Source organism: Salvelinus sp. IW2-2015, linkage group LG23, assembly GCF_002910315.2.
Source record: "Salvelinus sp. IW2-2015 linkage group LG23, ASM291031v2, whole genome shotgun sequence".
Lineage (NCBI taxonomy): Eukaryota > Metazoa > Chordata > Actinopteri > Salmoniformes > Salmonidae > Salvelinus > Salvelinus sp. IW2-2015.
The window spans coordinates 7,067,555-7,082,062 of record NC_036863.1 but is presented as its reverse complement, the minus strand read 5'-3'; the positions used below and the strand labels follow the sequence as shown (position 1 = coordinate 7,082,062).

Sequence of the window (14,508 nt, the reverse complement as noted above, 5' to 3'; positions counted from 1 at the left end):
GTGTTCTGTGTTAACACGTTTAGATTACAGGAGTGCTAGAATATGGTTCACATTTTTGTTCCCCTACCGGAAAGATGATTGTGAAACATAAACAGGAAGCGGCTATGCCTGGGCCTGGAGAGTTATTGGACACAGATTGCATTGCTGTGTCGTGGCTCTGTAACATAACGCGAAGGTGTAGACGTGAAGTGTGTGCTCTCATTTGACCATAAAGCAAATTTTCATGATTTTATGAGCAAACATATTTAGTCAATTGATCTACACTTAGATAACGGGTAAGTGTAAGCATTAATTATTTCAAATATGGGGTTTTCGAAAGTGTATTTGAACGTTCACTATTAAGGCTAGCGCGGATAGCTAACTAACGGTATATGCTAACGTTAGTTAGTCGGTCAGGAACCCTCAATCAAATTGCTGACGGTAGCTAATTAACAATTTCAAGTTACTTTGACACGTAATGTGGTAACCTTAAAGTAGGCCTATTTGTATGTGCATTTTTATTATGAGATGTTCTCTAGCTGTAACAAACAGCTTTACTGTCAATACACCTAGCGCTTTCTTATGTTTGCAATTAACTCGATGCTACTATAGTTATCTCTGAAAATGACACGTATCTATAAATTCAGATGCACTAACTTAGCTAATGGCAACTTACCTGTGTAACTATGTCAACGCTACTGTCGCTAGATTTTAATGTTAGTTAGCAAACTAGCAAGCTACAAYAAATGTGAATAACAAAACCAATTCTCGCTGCCAACTAAAGGTACAATTTGTGACTCACAGCTCGCTATCCTTTAGCTAGCTTGGCTATCAAACGTTAGTTAGCCAGCTGGATATAGTCGTCATAACTATATTATTAATYATATCGGTTTTGCATCGTAAATTACAATTCAATGTTACGGACAGCCACCATTTCGAGCTCAAATTGTTTWTATTTTTAGTCAAAGAAATCAAAATCGATATGTGTCGGAGACATAATCCACATTTGTTTGTGTGTGAGTTGGTGTATTCTTGCATTAGTTGGACACTACTGCTCGCTGATATAAATAGCTAAATCAGTCAAATAAATGTTTATTACCGGGTTTTCCACTGTGACTGTCCTTTGTCTTCCAATTCCTGCCAATGTTAAATGTTTCAGATTAGTTTGATAYGGACTACACTGAATTTAATCCCAGTAACATTACCTTTCCACCATTTATAGCAGCTATTTTTTAGCTATCTGCTCTCACCTCAAATTCTACTAGGTCTAGAAAACTTTGAGCTGAAAACTGTGACTTGATTGATCAGTGTATGTAAATTATAGTGAGCTGTCAGAACCTGTAGTTTGCTTCCGTTTAATTCAAATCCTTCAATTTGAGAGGCTCTWGCAACAAGGTGAGAACATGAGCCAGCTGGGCTGGCATTTAAATCTGTCTGGGAGCCTGGGGTGTAATCATTAGTCCAAACTGTAGAAAACGGTTGCAAACAGRACGTTTTGGAACAAAATTTGGTTTCTATTGGACAAATTCAGGTAGGTTGTGTTTGATACCTAGTGAATACACCCCTGGTATCCTACTGGAAGTATATTTTATCTATTATCCTTAAGTAAACCTCACTGCCCTCTGACCTTAATATTTAAATATCTTACAATATTTTGCACATGTGCATTGCTACTTTCCTATATATGTTTATATTTTTAAGCTACATGCTGTATGCTAAATATTATTGTTGGGCTTATATTGATCATTGACATAAATGACTGTGATGTTCAGAGGAATGAAAATAATTAAATAGAACATTATTTAACCCCCTAGACTCTATTGATGTAAAAAATCGCATCAAAACCTGCCAGTTTATGCTAGAGATCCACCGCTTCTGCCTATGGTGGCTTTCCGCATTTGCAGTGTTAGGTGGCCGAGATACAGTTGTCAGACCATGAGACATCCCGACAATMTGTCTTCTCATGAAAACGTCTGCGGCGTCCGAACGGTTTGGCCCCATGGGACTCGGCTGAAGTTGGTACCGCYGAGGTGCCAACCTCTGTTTGTAGCATCTGAACCGTTTGGGCAGACTAATGTGACCCCACTGTGGAAAGGGGAGGTTCTCGCGAACATGATGGTGTTCTCCGTTTTGCTCTGTGAGTGTCACAGGAATCGTCTGAAGGTAACCGGTACTTGGTAAAAAATGTATGGGGGTGTAGTTGGTSAATTCTTGCATTAGTTGGACACTATTCTGCTCGCTAATATAAATAATATAAAGAGTTTCGTAATATTATTATTTTTTGCTCCTTTGCACCCCAGTATCTCTACTTGCRCATTCATCTTCTGCACATCTATCACTCCAGTGTTTTAATTGCTAAATTGTAATTACTTCGCCACTACKGCCTATTTATTGCCTTTCCTACCTCATTTGCACACACTGTATATAGATTTYYYCCCCTATTGTGTTATTGACTGTATGTTTATTCCATGTGTAATTCTGTGTTGTTGCTTTATCTTGGCCAGGTCGCAGTTGTAAATGAGAACTTGTTCTCAACTGACCTACCTGGTTAAATAAAGGTGAAATAAAAATAAATTAAATTAGTTTTGTACCTACCCCAAAAAATGGGTTAAATATCTGTCATATATATTTATTTACTTCATGAGCTTTCTTATATCTCCTAGATATAGGACAGACACTTCATAACCTTATTCCTTATGATAAAACATTTGACTGTCTTTTTTGCTATTTATGAATGTGTTATTCAATGCATTTCTATGKRSTAWAGTAGTAAAGGCCAAAATCAATATTATTATTATTTTTTGTGGGGGATAACTAAAGGGGTCCTAAAATTCTATATCAAATAGCTAAGTGATCCATGGTATGATCATTTTAAAAACAATTCCATATGTCAGCATAGAACTTTTCCTGTTGAAAAACAATATCCCATGTATAAATACAGTAATGTACATATAAATAGGTTGGAGTATGCCATTCAACGAGTTGGCTTGATGGTGTCCTTTGTCATCGGCTTCACCCCTTGCTTAAAGAGAAATAGTAGGACTTAAGGATTCCAGCTTTTCAAAACACAATAGAATACTAAATATATTGTATCTCTATGCAGGGTGACTACTGTAGTSATTTAAAATCAGAATGGTATGGTCGCCAGCTTAAAGTAATCAAGGTAACTGTTCAGATTCGGGCTCTACTATCTTGCTTTGATAGCTTGGTGATACATCTCCACTAGCCTATATCTGCTGGTTACACTGTTAGACCAGCATCTTCTGCTGGATCACGTCACACACTGGGAGCCAGCCAGGGGGAGASCTCCTGCTGACGTGTAGCCTAGTTCAGCTGTATTTGCATGGTCTTGACCTTTAGCTCCCTTATACTTTAGCCCTGGAGCTGTTTGCRTGTTGTGTAACTAGAGCCACAGGTTGGCCAGCCTGCCTGGCACATTGTGGTGCCACTCTAGCCAGGGAGAGAGTTGAGTCTGAGTGTTGAGACAAAAGTCTTGGTGTCGTGRAATTGCGGTGGAAAATAGCCACCTCAGCCAGCCACGTCTCTTTTTTTCTTATTTTTATCCTGCTCAGTGCTCACTGACGGAAGAATTTATGTGTAGACGTTAGAGCACGTTTCATTTGTTGCAGTGAAAAATAGGAAAGGGAATAAGATATTCAAGGGTAACTGACCTTTTGAGTGTGAATTGCAGTTTATTTTGAGATGTACAGAAAGCTGCATGCAAACTTATTTTAGAGGACTTTTARATGGTCATTGGTTTGTTTAGTTAAACAGTTTTTAAGGATGCGCAATGCAGAAATCTTTGTTCTTTTGTCATGGAAAGTACAATAAGATAAAGTTTGGCAAACAAAATCTGGTGGGGGTTGGGATTATCCATTTCTAAGACCCATGGTGCACTTCAGCATGCTCTGAGTCAGTGTTGTTAAGGCTATGTTCAGGAACACACGTCTTGGCTGTTAGGAAAGAGACCGTGTGAAGATTGGTCTGAACTGCATGTACTTCTGTCCAATTAATCCGACTGGAACAAGATGATACTTCCTGAGGGGAGCCAATTATTGTTATGGTTCTTATCACGTGTGGCTAAATCCTTCAGATAGGAGGGCCTCTCTCCTTGCAACTGTGCAACATGTACCATGTTCTTCAGGCTGATCTCTGATAGCAGGGATTGTAATGTCTTCTAGGTTGTAGATGCTTTGTTAATTGTTGTCAGTTTGTTAATTGTTGTTAGTTTGTTAATTGTTGTTAGTTTATCTTTGGAAAGTCAAATATACTATCCTAATTGTGTCTTGTTACTTTGCCTGTGTCACTGATACTTCTGCTGGTTGAAGTAGCCAACTCTTAGACTTGTAATATAGATTGATGATTATCAACAGTTTTGGAATCCGGGGATAAATAAGTAATATACTTCACTGTTAGATTTTTTTTTAAATKACYTTTTATTTAACTAGGCAARTCAGTTAAGAACAAATTATTATTTACAATTACGGCCTATACGGCCAACCCTCCACCTAACCCGAACGACGCGGSGCCAATTGTGCGCCGCCCTATGGGACTCCCGATCACGGTTGGTTGTGATACAGCCCAGGATCGAACCCGGGTCTGGAGTGACGCCTCTAGCACTGCGATGCAGTGCCTTAGACCGCTGCGCCACTCAGGATCGCTGTCTTTGTGGCTGATTTACAACGTCTCCTTTGAGATTTAGGAAACAGCTTCTATTAGGCCTAATGTTTTTTTTGTGCATGTGTCAAAGGAAGTTTACAGAGCCAAGTAATCAGTCAACTGTTTTGTCATGTGCTGTACTTGCATGCCTGTTCATCACTTCTGTTCTTGCTTTCTTACAGGATTCACCAGCTCCGGATATGTCCTTCATATTTGATTGGATTTATAGTGGTTTCAGTAGCGTACTGCAGTTTCTAGGTAAGTACCATGTAAACATCACCTATTCCACTTTCAATACTGTCCTCTGAATGGCTTGAATAGGAAGCTGGATTTCAAGCTACTCAGTACTGATAACTTTTATTTTTCTTATTTCCTAATTTCCACTTGTTGTAAAGACTGACAACAAGTGTGGTGCTGTCTGTCGTTCCTAGAAATCCATGTTGTCCCTCTTGTGGTTGAACATGGTAGCTGGTGATTTGAGTAGTCTGGGACTAGGCCTATGTGTTGTTTTACAACGTGTCCCCACTGCCTAGCTACAGTGAAACACAAACAAGCTCACTTCAGGCTGCTGCTACCACTTCCTTTAGCCTCCCTCTAGAGCCCTCTCTAGTTTCTGTGACACTAGCTAGCTCTCATCTCAGAGAGGTGTGGTGGCACTCCTGCTTACCTTGTTAAACAGGTACTGCTGAGGTTCTCTTGGTGTTGCGTAATGATGACGACGAGGCCTAAGAGCTGACTCAGAAAAGACAGGCATTCATCCAGGGCTCTAGGTATAATGTTTGTGTGTGGTAGTGCAGGTCAGCTGTGTATTTTGAATCTCAGAAAAAAAAGTATTGTTCACTCTATTTTATGCATACCTGTTTTAACTTGATACTTTCAAGTTTGACTTCTTTTGTTGGTGAGAAGATTTATTTCTTAGACTTTCCAAAGATTTGGTTTAATTGTGAATACATTGTTAGGCAAAGGAAAGACAACAGGTCTCAACAGGATAAGGTGATAAAGTCACAGCTTCTTTTTGTTTTCAATGTACAAAAAAAATTCAGAAACACATTTAAATGACATTTTAGGACTGTACAAGAAATCGGGCAAGTTAGTATTTCTTGGACTGGACAATGCTGGCAAGACGACGCTACTGCACATGCTCAAAGATGACAGAATGGGACAGCATGTGCCAACTTTACATCCAAGTGAGTAGATCTTTTATAGTCACGTTTTTATCATTTTTCAATCCAGCTTCTGAACAGACCTAATGGTTCGACAATCAAGTGAAGTGTGGATCATCCTCTCTGTTCATTAAAGGCAGTGCTATTTGATGGTTACTCAATTGACTGAGCTTGGGTAGTAGTTTCCCAATGTAAACATGACCCATTTTACCCACCAGCCTCKGAAGAACTGACGATCGCTGGCATGACCTTCACCACCTTTGACCTTGGAGGCCATGCACAAGGTGTGTGCCCGACTGCCCTTGTGTGTGTGTGTGTGTGAGAGAGAATTGATTAGTTAATTTTTGGATCCCAGCAAAACTGCACTAATTTCTCTTATTTTGTGCGTGTGTTCACAAAGCTCGCAGAGTGTGGAAAAACTACCTCCCCGCCATCAACGGCATCGTCTTCCTTGTGGATTGCATTGACTTCCTTAGATTGCCAGAGTCCAAAACAGAACTTGATGTGAGTGTCATTGATTTACAGCCACATTGGAAAAACCTCATAAGATGGATGGGACTGAAAACTATCACATTTCAACTTAAACCATGCCAAAGATGTTCTATTAAAACAGATGGCCTTTTCATAAGCAGTTCATTTGTTTCATACTGATTTCTTTATATGCTTGATGAAACAATAGTTTCTTTACCATTCCTAACGTCTCATGATGGCTCATGATATCTGCTAAMAGTTAGTCAGTTGAGCGGTCTAAGGCACTGCATTGCAGTTCTTGATGCGTCACTACAGCACCGGGTTCAATCCCAGGCTGTGTTACAGCTGGCCGTGACCGGGAGACCAATGATGCGGCGCACAATTGGTCCAGTGTCGTCCAGGTGAGGGGAGTGTTTGGCCGGCCGGATTTCCTTGTCCCATTGCGCTCTAACGAGTTGCAAGCTGACTTCAGTCRCCTGTTGTACAGTGTTTCRTCCGACACATTGGTGCGGCCGGCTTCCGGGTTAAGCGAGCAGTGTGTCAAGAAGCAGTGCGGCTTGGCAGGGTTGTGTTTCGGAGGACACACGGCTCTCGACCTTCGCCTCTACMGAGTCTGACCAGAAGTTGCAGCGATGGAACAAGACTGTAACTACCAATTTGGATATCACAAAATAGGGGAGAATAAAGAGGTTAAAATAAATTAATTTTGTCAGTTGCAATGAAGGCATGCCTTGCAGTTTCACGGGTAGATAATGTCGAAGATCATGACATGTTTAGTGTGGACTATTGTGATAACTAACCAGACATTTCCGTCCTGTGGTCCACACAGGCTCTAATGACAGATGAGACCATTGGAAACGTGCCTATCCTGGTCCTCGGCAACAAGATTGACAAAACAGAAGCCGTCAGTGAGGAGAAACTACGTGAGCTGTTTGGATTATATGGCCAGACAACAGGCAAGGTAAGGAGATCCCTGCACTAACACACATCTCCTGATACTACTGTCCCACCCACTCTTCTCCTCCCAGTAGAACTACTGAACTGTACAACAAATAACAGTGCTACTGTTTTTAGAATGATACAAACCCTCATCCATTCAAGGGTCTATGTGCTCATAGGGACAAGACATGGCTATAACTAGGGCCTACAGTTTCACCCTGTCAGCTCCTGGCCCCACCATTAACCAAAGCAATCCTGTTGAAAGGCCACCTCTATGATGTAGTTAAGGTTTTTAGAACAAAAGAACAAAAACAAACGGAGCCCCAAAGCTGCTTAGAATAATCATACATTTTAATGATGTGGTTCCCTGACGATGTTTGTCTGGTCTCCAGGGCAACATTCCCATGAAGGAGCTGAACACGAGACCATTGGAGGTGTTCATGTGCAGCGTGCTGAAGAGGCAGGGCTACGGCGAGGGCTTCCGCTGGCTCTCCCAGTACATTGACTAGAGCCCCGGCACCAGGAGGTGCTACAGGGAGACACCCCACTTCTACCGCCACCATACTCAGTCCCATGTTTGGTTTAGAAAGTCTGCCTCCGCCACCAGAAAAAAAACAGTACAACTTGAACCCAATAGACTTTTATTGGTCTCCAGAACACTTTTTTTGGGTTACACTTTTCTATTTTTTCCAAGAGAATTAACATAGCATTGGTTCTGCAGAAGTGTTAAAAAAATTCTAATGGATTATTCTTTTCTATTTTGTTTCCATCTATTCGCCTCCCCATGACATCTGTTGGTGTGACAAATGCAGTATATAATTGTAAATCTGTAAATGAATCTAATGGTAATCTAATCTGCCACCTTCCAACACATTTTGAGCAGTGAGACAGCTGATTAGTTGTACACATCGCAATACACTTTTTTAACAGGAAAGGCAACATACAGACATGACTTGTGTTTGATCATGTTTCATTAATGTCTTTTCTTCATCCTATATTTTTTACATAGTAAGAAGTGTGGCCACGTAGACAGCAGCACTCACCTTAAAGAAAACCCTTCCRTCTCTCTGGCTGTGTCATTGTCTTATAATAAACCGAGCCCTGCATTGATCTACATTAATGTATTGGAAATAGTTACATTTCTTAAGAGTTTGTCACTTGTATTGGCATTTAAGGTAATCCCATTTCCAAACAGCAATGTGTTGTCTGTGGACACGGACTAGTCCCATGCGCCAAGACTGGAGTGTAGGTAGGCCAATGGGTTGTAGGCAGCATGGAACTCTGGGGGTCSACACGCTGTGGTAAGATAGAAAGGACCATATACAACAATGGGAGGGGACATTTTAATTTGGAAGAATGAAAAGGAATAATATTGGCTATATAACCATCTCTYTGGGGTTCAAGGTTCAAATTGTTAGCTAGCAGACAAGATCAGAAAGATATTTAACTGTGAATGAAATGATTGAAAATAGCTTGATGAAAACATGCAGTAAAAAGTGGTTGGCGCTATGTAACATCTCAGTAGTTGTCAATGTTAGAAAGCCAGTTGAGTTCCCTCAAGCAGAGCTGGGCCCGGGTTCACCTTAGAAACATAACCCGACCCTGAACAGGATGAATATAGTGTCCAAGTTAGATATGAGGAATAGTCCACGAGTGAAAACCTAGCAGAAAGGGACCATATGAAATGTACATGGGATTTTTTAATAAGCGGTTTCCTTGATCAATGTGCATTATAAAACTATTATGCATGCCTTGTTCTTTGTTTTTTATCGACCATATACAGAAGTACAACAAGAGGGAGCAAATGCCAAATTACAATGTGAGGAATTGAGTGCTTAWCTCAAAACCTGTCATTTTTTTCCTGTTCTGCCCCTTGGTGTTTTCATTTCCTCATATTCCATGAACTGTTCCAATAAGGGAGAGACTTACTGTTTGCATCATAAATTGTAATAAACATTTGCAATGAATTAACAGTGGTCTGTCACCARCCGTTATTTTGGTGGCTCAGTCGGTTGACTTTGCAAGAAATTACACAACTGTTTTCTGCTCTGATGGACTCTTATCAAGGTATACCAATAGACCAGGAACATGTTTTACTTTCTACTGACAATATATCTGTCCCAAATGGCACCCTATTCCCTATAGTTTGTTGAATTTGTTCATAACTGAYTTGCCTAGTTAAATTAAGSTAAAATATAGTGCAWTACTTTTGAACAGAGTCCYGTGGGACCTGGTCAAAAGTGGTGTACTGAATTGGGTGCCATTTGGGGGACATCATCACAACCAACGTTTAGATCATTTGGTTGTTTACCCTGGGGAACTGTTGACTGACGAGTATAGGGCAATATGATTTGACCTGTATTTGCGGAGTGGTGTGGACACTACAGTTAGCGGTGTATGGTCATGCCGATGCGCTGCAACATTAGTCCACTAGAGGGCATAGCGGATAAGGCAGAAAACTGATAMATTTTGTACTAATGGTAGCCTTTAAATTACATTTCAGACAGGTAGTCAGTAAACAATACATTTGATAGGCAAACATTGCTTCTTTAGTGATGCAATTATCAAATGATCAAATACAGTATCAAACAGTTTAAGTACAAATGTAAGTGTTTTTACACATGAGTTCTTTAGACTTGCCTGATTCAGCTTCTCTCTCGCTATGCTACTGTCTCTTGTGAATACTCCCGTCAGTCTCTTTAAACATATACAGTTGACAGTGATTTCCATTTTCTTTTAAAACAAATGAATCAATTGAGTATGTGTCCTYATCCAGTTTACAACAGTCCCCATCATGCACACTCCCACTGCTATGACGGGAGAATACTGCCAGGAGCATGTGGCCACACTTCCCACAGTGCCTCTGGCTTTTCTGGTCACCTCGGTCCTGCCACCTCCACAGTTGCACTCACAGTGAGTACCACCACCGCCTCACAGGGTTGACCAGTCGGGAGTCCAGGGGGATGTTTCTGGGGCTAGGAGATGGAGGTCTTCCAACATCTGGCTCTCCTTCAGGGGCACCCTGGTGGTCTTTCCTCCATATTAAAAATATGTAACTATTCATTATACAAAGACCAAAAGTATTCCTACCTACTCCTGTGAGTCTGCCATGATGTCTGTTCTGCTGCAGAGAGTAGTGTGACTGTTGTGACGCGTATAGTGACAGCACAGGACATACAGTACGACACAGAGGTGACTTCCCATTGATTATGATGATGATGATATTCCCTTTGTCCAATTTCTGATTAAATCAGGATGAAGAGAGCACCATCCTTCCTTCTCAACAACTCGCCCATGTCTGTATTTTATTACCTAAAGCTATCTCTAGCAAWCTACCTGCCCTCCAGGACACCTACACCACCYGATGTCACAGGAAGGCCAAAAAGATMATCAAAGACAACAACCACCCGAGCCACTGCCTGTTCACCCCGMTATCATCCAGAAGGCGAGGTCAGTACAGGTGCATCAAAGCAGGGACCGAGAGACTGAAAAACAGCTTCTATCTCAAGGCCATCAGACTGTTAAACAGCCAYCACTAACATTGAGTGGCTGCTGCCAACATACTGACTCAACTCCAGCCACTTTAATAATGGAAGAATTGATGTAATAAATGTATCACTAGCCACTTTAAACAATGCCACTTTATACAATGTTTACATACACTACATTACTCATCTCATATGTATATACTGTACTCTATACCATCTACTGCATCTTGCCTATGCCGTTCGGCCATCGCTCATTCATATATCTTTATGTACATATTCTTATTCATTCCTTTACACTTGTGTGTATAAGGTAGTTGTTGTGAAATTGTTAGGTTAGATTACTTGTTAGATATTACTGCATTGTCGGAACTAGAAACACAAGCATTTCGCTACACTCGCATTAACATCTGCTAACCATGTGTATGTGGCAAATACAATTTGATTTGATTTCATAGTGAACTTCCTAAACTTCTGATGACAGTTATTGAAACTCATGAATACATATGAGACTCATCAGTAATGGTTGAACGTAGAAGACACATTTGATATAATTCCATTTTATTAACTTTAGCTATGTTTCTTATATACATCTTTCAAATTAACTGCATGAAATAACAATTCATATTTCAATATAACGGAAAGGAGTTCTCTTCATTTTTACATAACCTTTATTTATCCAGGTTAGTCTCATTGAGATAAAATCTATTTCGCAAGAGACACCTTAATTCAGTGGATATGAACTGCTTTATATTCTGTGGAAATGKGAAAGAGACTTATTTTGTTCTCTACAGACATGAGCATGTCAACTCAATACATACCCTACACAGGCCATAGACAACAATGGTACTTCATTCCTATTTGTCGTTGTGCTGGGGAAAGCTGTAGAAAGTGGTACATATGTAAACGGGTCAGAATGTCCCTCCCTATAACTGTGTTATAAGTATAACTACTGATGACATCCCCAGTGAGATGTCAACCATTCACAGTGCTAGACATGGCCTCGTGTCTCTGTACTGTACTCCGAGGCTGGATTCAGTCTGTTATTATTACAGTAGCTGATTGATCGATGGGTGAGAGAACGGGTATTTCTGGCATGTGGCTCTTATTCTCAGCTAAACAAATGAGACCAGACACACAAACACTACACATGTGACTGGAATGTTTGAGGAAGTGTTCCATAGATAGTGTCTGAATGTGACGATAACGCTCGTGTGAATGAGTATACTGTATGGATCTTTAATGATGGGTCTGTGGTTATTGAGACTATTGAAGTTCAGCATGATCTATGTTGAGCATTTTATTTGTTTGTATTTGATGGAATGGAAATGAGTTTCATAGTTTGTCTMGCCTTCCATGGCCTCCAACTGCTCTTAAATGCTAGTAAAACTAAATGCATGCTCTTCAACCAATCGCTGCCTGCACCCGCCCGCCCGACTAGCATCACCTCTCTGGATGGTTCTGACTTAGAATATGTGGACAACTACAAATACCTAGGTGTCTGGTTRGACTGTAAACTCTCCTTCCAGACTCGCATTAAACATCTACCATCCAAAATTAAATCTAGAATCAGCTTCCTATTTCGCAACAAAGCCTCCWTCACTCATGCTGCTGAACATACCCTTGTAAAACTGACTATCCTACCGATCCTCGACTTCGGCGATGTCATTTACAAAATAGCCTCCAACACTCTACTCAGAAAATTGGTTGTAGTTTATCACAGTGCCATCCGTTTTGTCACCAAAGCCCCATATACTACCCACCACTGCGACCTGTATGCTCTCGTTGGCTGGCCCTCGCTTCATATTTGTCGCCAAACCCACTGGCTCCAGGTCATCTATAAGTCTTTGCTCGGCAAAGCCCCGCCTTATCTCAGCTCACTGGTCACCATAGCAACACCCACCCATAGCACGCGCTCCAGCAGGTATATTTCACTGGTCATCCACAAAGCCAACTCCTCTTTGGCCGCCTCTCCTTCCAGTTCTCTGCTGCCAATGACTGGAACGAATTGCAAAAATCACTGAAGCTGGAGACTTATATCTCCTCATTAACTTTATGCATCAGCTGACGGATCACTGCACCTGTACACAGCTCATCTGTAAATAGCCCACCCAACTACCTCATCCCCACATTGTTATTTATTTTTGCTCTTTTGCAACCCAGTATCTCTACTTGCACATCTATCACTCCGGTGTTAATGCTAAATTGTAATTATTTTGCCACTATGGCCTATTTATTGCCTTACCTCCCTAATCTTACTACATTTGCACACACTTTATATAGATTTTTCTATTGTGTTATTGACTGTACGTTTGTTTATCCCATGTGTAACTCTGTGTTGTTGTTTTTGTCGCACTGCTTTGCTTTATCTTGGCCAGGTCGCAGTTGTAAATGAGAACTTGTTCTCAACTAAATTATCAAAGTTATTTGACTTGACTGGAGCCTAACTGTTTGCTGAGGCAAAAGTTGAGACAAAAATCTGATAGACTTGAAAAATGTATATTCGTAACTATAAACCCAATCTTGTTTGAAGAGACCTTTCCCACAGGGCAAAAACTGATTGGATCAATGTTGTTTTCACATAAAAAATGCAATGTAATGATGTTGAATCAATGTGGAAAAGAGATTGAAATTGCAAACATTCATAACATTAAATAATTTTGTTATAACCTAAATCCAATGACATGGTTCCTTTTTTTGTTTAATTCACGTTATTGACAACAACCAAATTTAAATCAAAACTATACCTTGAAATTACATCTGTGCCCAGTGGGTTGTGAGTTTGGACATACCTCATACGTCTTTGTTGATTGGAAAGGCCACTGTAATTTACTGTATTTCAGTGAAAGCTGGCAGTTAAAAGGGTCAGCACTACATTATAGGGCCAACACTACTGAGAATGAGGCCGGACCAAGTATTTTCAAAACACATAAGACCTGTCTTCTTGCCTAGCAATTAAACATTATGACAGAATCAAGTTCAGACTTTTATCAATCAATCAATTTATTTTTATATAGCCCTTCGTACATCAGCTAATATCTCGAAGTGCTGTACAGAAACCCAGCCTAAAACCCCAAACAGCTAGTAATGCAGGTGTAGAAGCACGGTGGCTAGGAAAAACTCCAGAAAGGCCAAAACCTAGGAAGAAACCTAGAGAGGAACCAGGCTATGAGGGGTGGCCAGTCCTCTTCTGGCTGTGCCGGGTGGAGATTATAACAGAACTATGCCAAGATGTTCAAAAATGTTCATAAGTGACAAGCATGGTCAAATAATAATCATGAATAATTTCAGTTGGCTTTTCATAGCCGATCATCAAGAGTTGAAAAAACAACAGGTCTGGGACAGGTGGCGGTTCCATATACCGCAGGCAGAACAGCTGAAACTGGAATAGCAGCAAGGCCAGGCGGACTGGGGACAGCAAGGAGTCACCACGGGCGCAGTCCCGACGCATGGTCCTAGGGCCCAGGTCCTCCGAGAGAAAGAAAGAGAGAAGGAGAAAATTAGAGAGAGCCAAGATTTTCAAAATGTTCATAAATGACAAGCATGGTCAAATAATAATCAGGAATAAATCTCAGTTGGCTTTTCATAGCCGATCATTAAGAGTTGAAAAACAGCAGGTCTGGGACAGGTAGGGGTTCCATAACCGCAGCAGAACAGTTAAACTGGAATAGCAGCAAGGCCAGGCGGACTGGGGACAGCAAGGAGTCACCAAGGCCGGTAGTCCCGACGTATGGTCCTAGGGCTCAGGTCCTCAGAGAGAAAGAAAGAGAGAAGGAGAAAATTAGAGAGAGCCAAGATTTTCAAAATGTCAT

The 14,508-nt window shown here is 40.8% G+C and overlaps 1 protein-coding gene across 2 annotated transcripts; it reads left to right on the top strand.

Moving 5' to 3' along the window:
• Positions 1-116: 116 nt before the first annotated feature.
• Positions 117-8,336, top strand: sar1b (secretion associated, Ras related GTPase 1B). Of its 2 annotated transcripts, none has more exons than XM_023968463.2 (7): positions 117-275; positions 4,821-4,896; positions 5,706-5,825; positions 6,020-6,085; positions 6,202-6,305; positions 7,102-7,233; positions 7,604-8,336. In XM_023968463.2, the coding sequence occupies exons 2-7, from the start codon at positions 4,839-4,841 to the stop codon at positions 7,718-7,720; spliced, it is 597 nt and encodes a 198-aa protein (XP_023824231.1). In that variant the 5' UTR covers positions 117-275; positions 4,821-4,838; the 3' UTR covers positions 7,721-8,336. The 2 variants fall into 2 exon arrangements, with proteins under 2 accessions (XP_023824231.1, XP_070290425.1); XM_070434324.1 differs by lacking the exon at positions 117-275 and adding an exon at positions 3,431-3,641.
• The last annotated feature ends 6,172 nt before the right edge of the window (positions 8,337-14,508 follow it).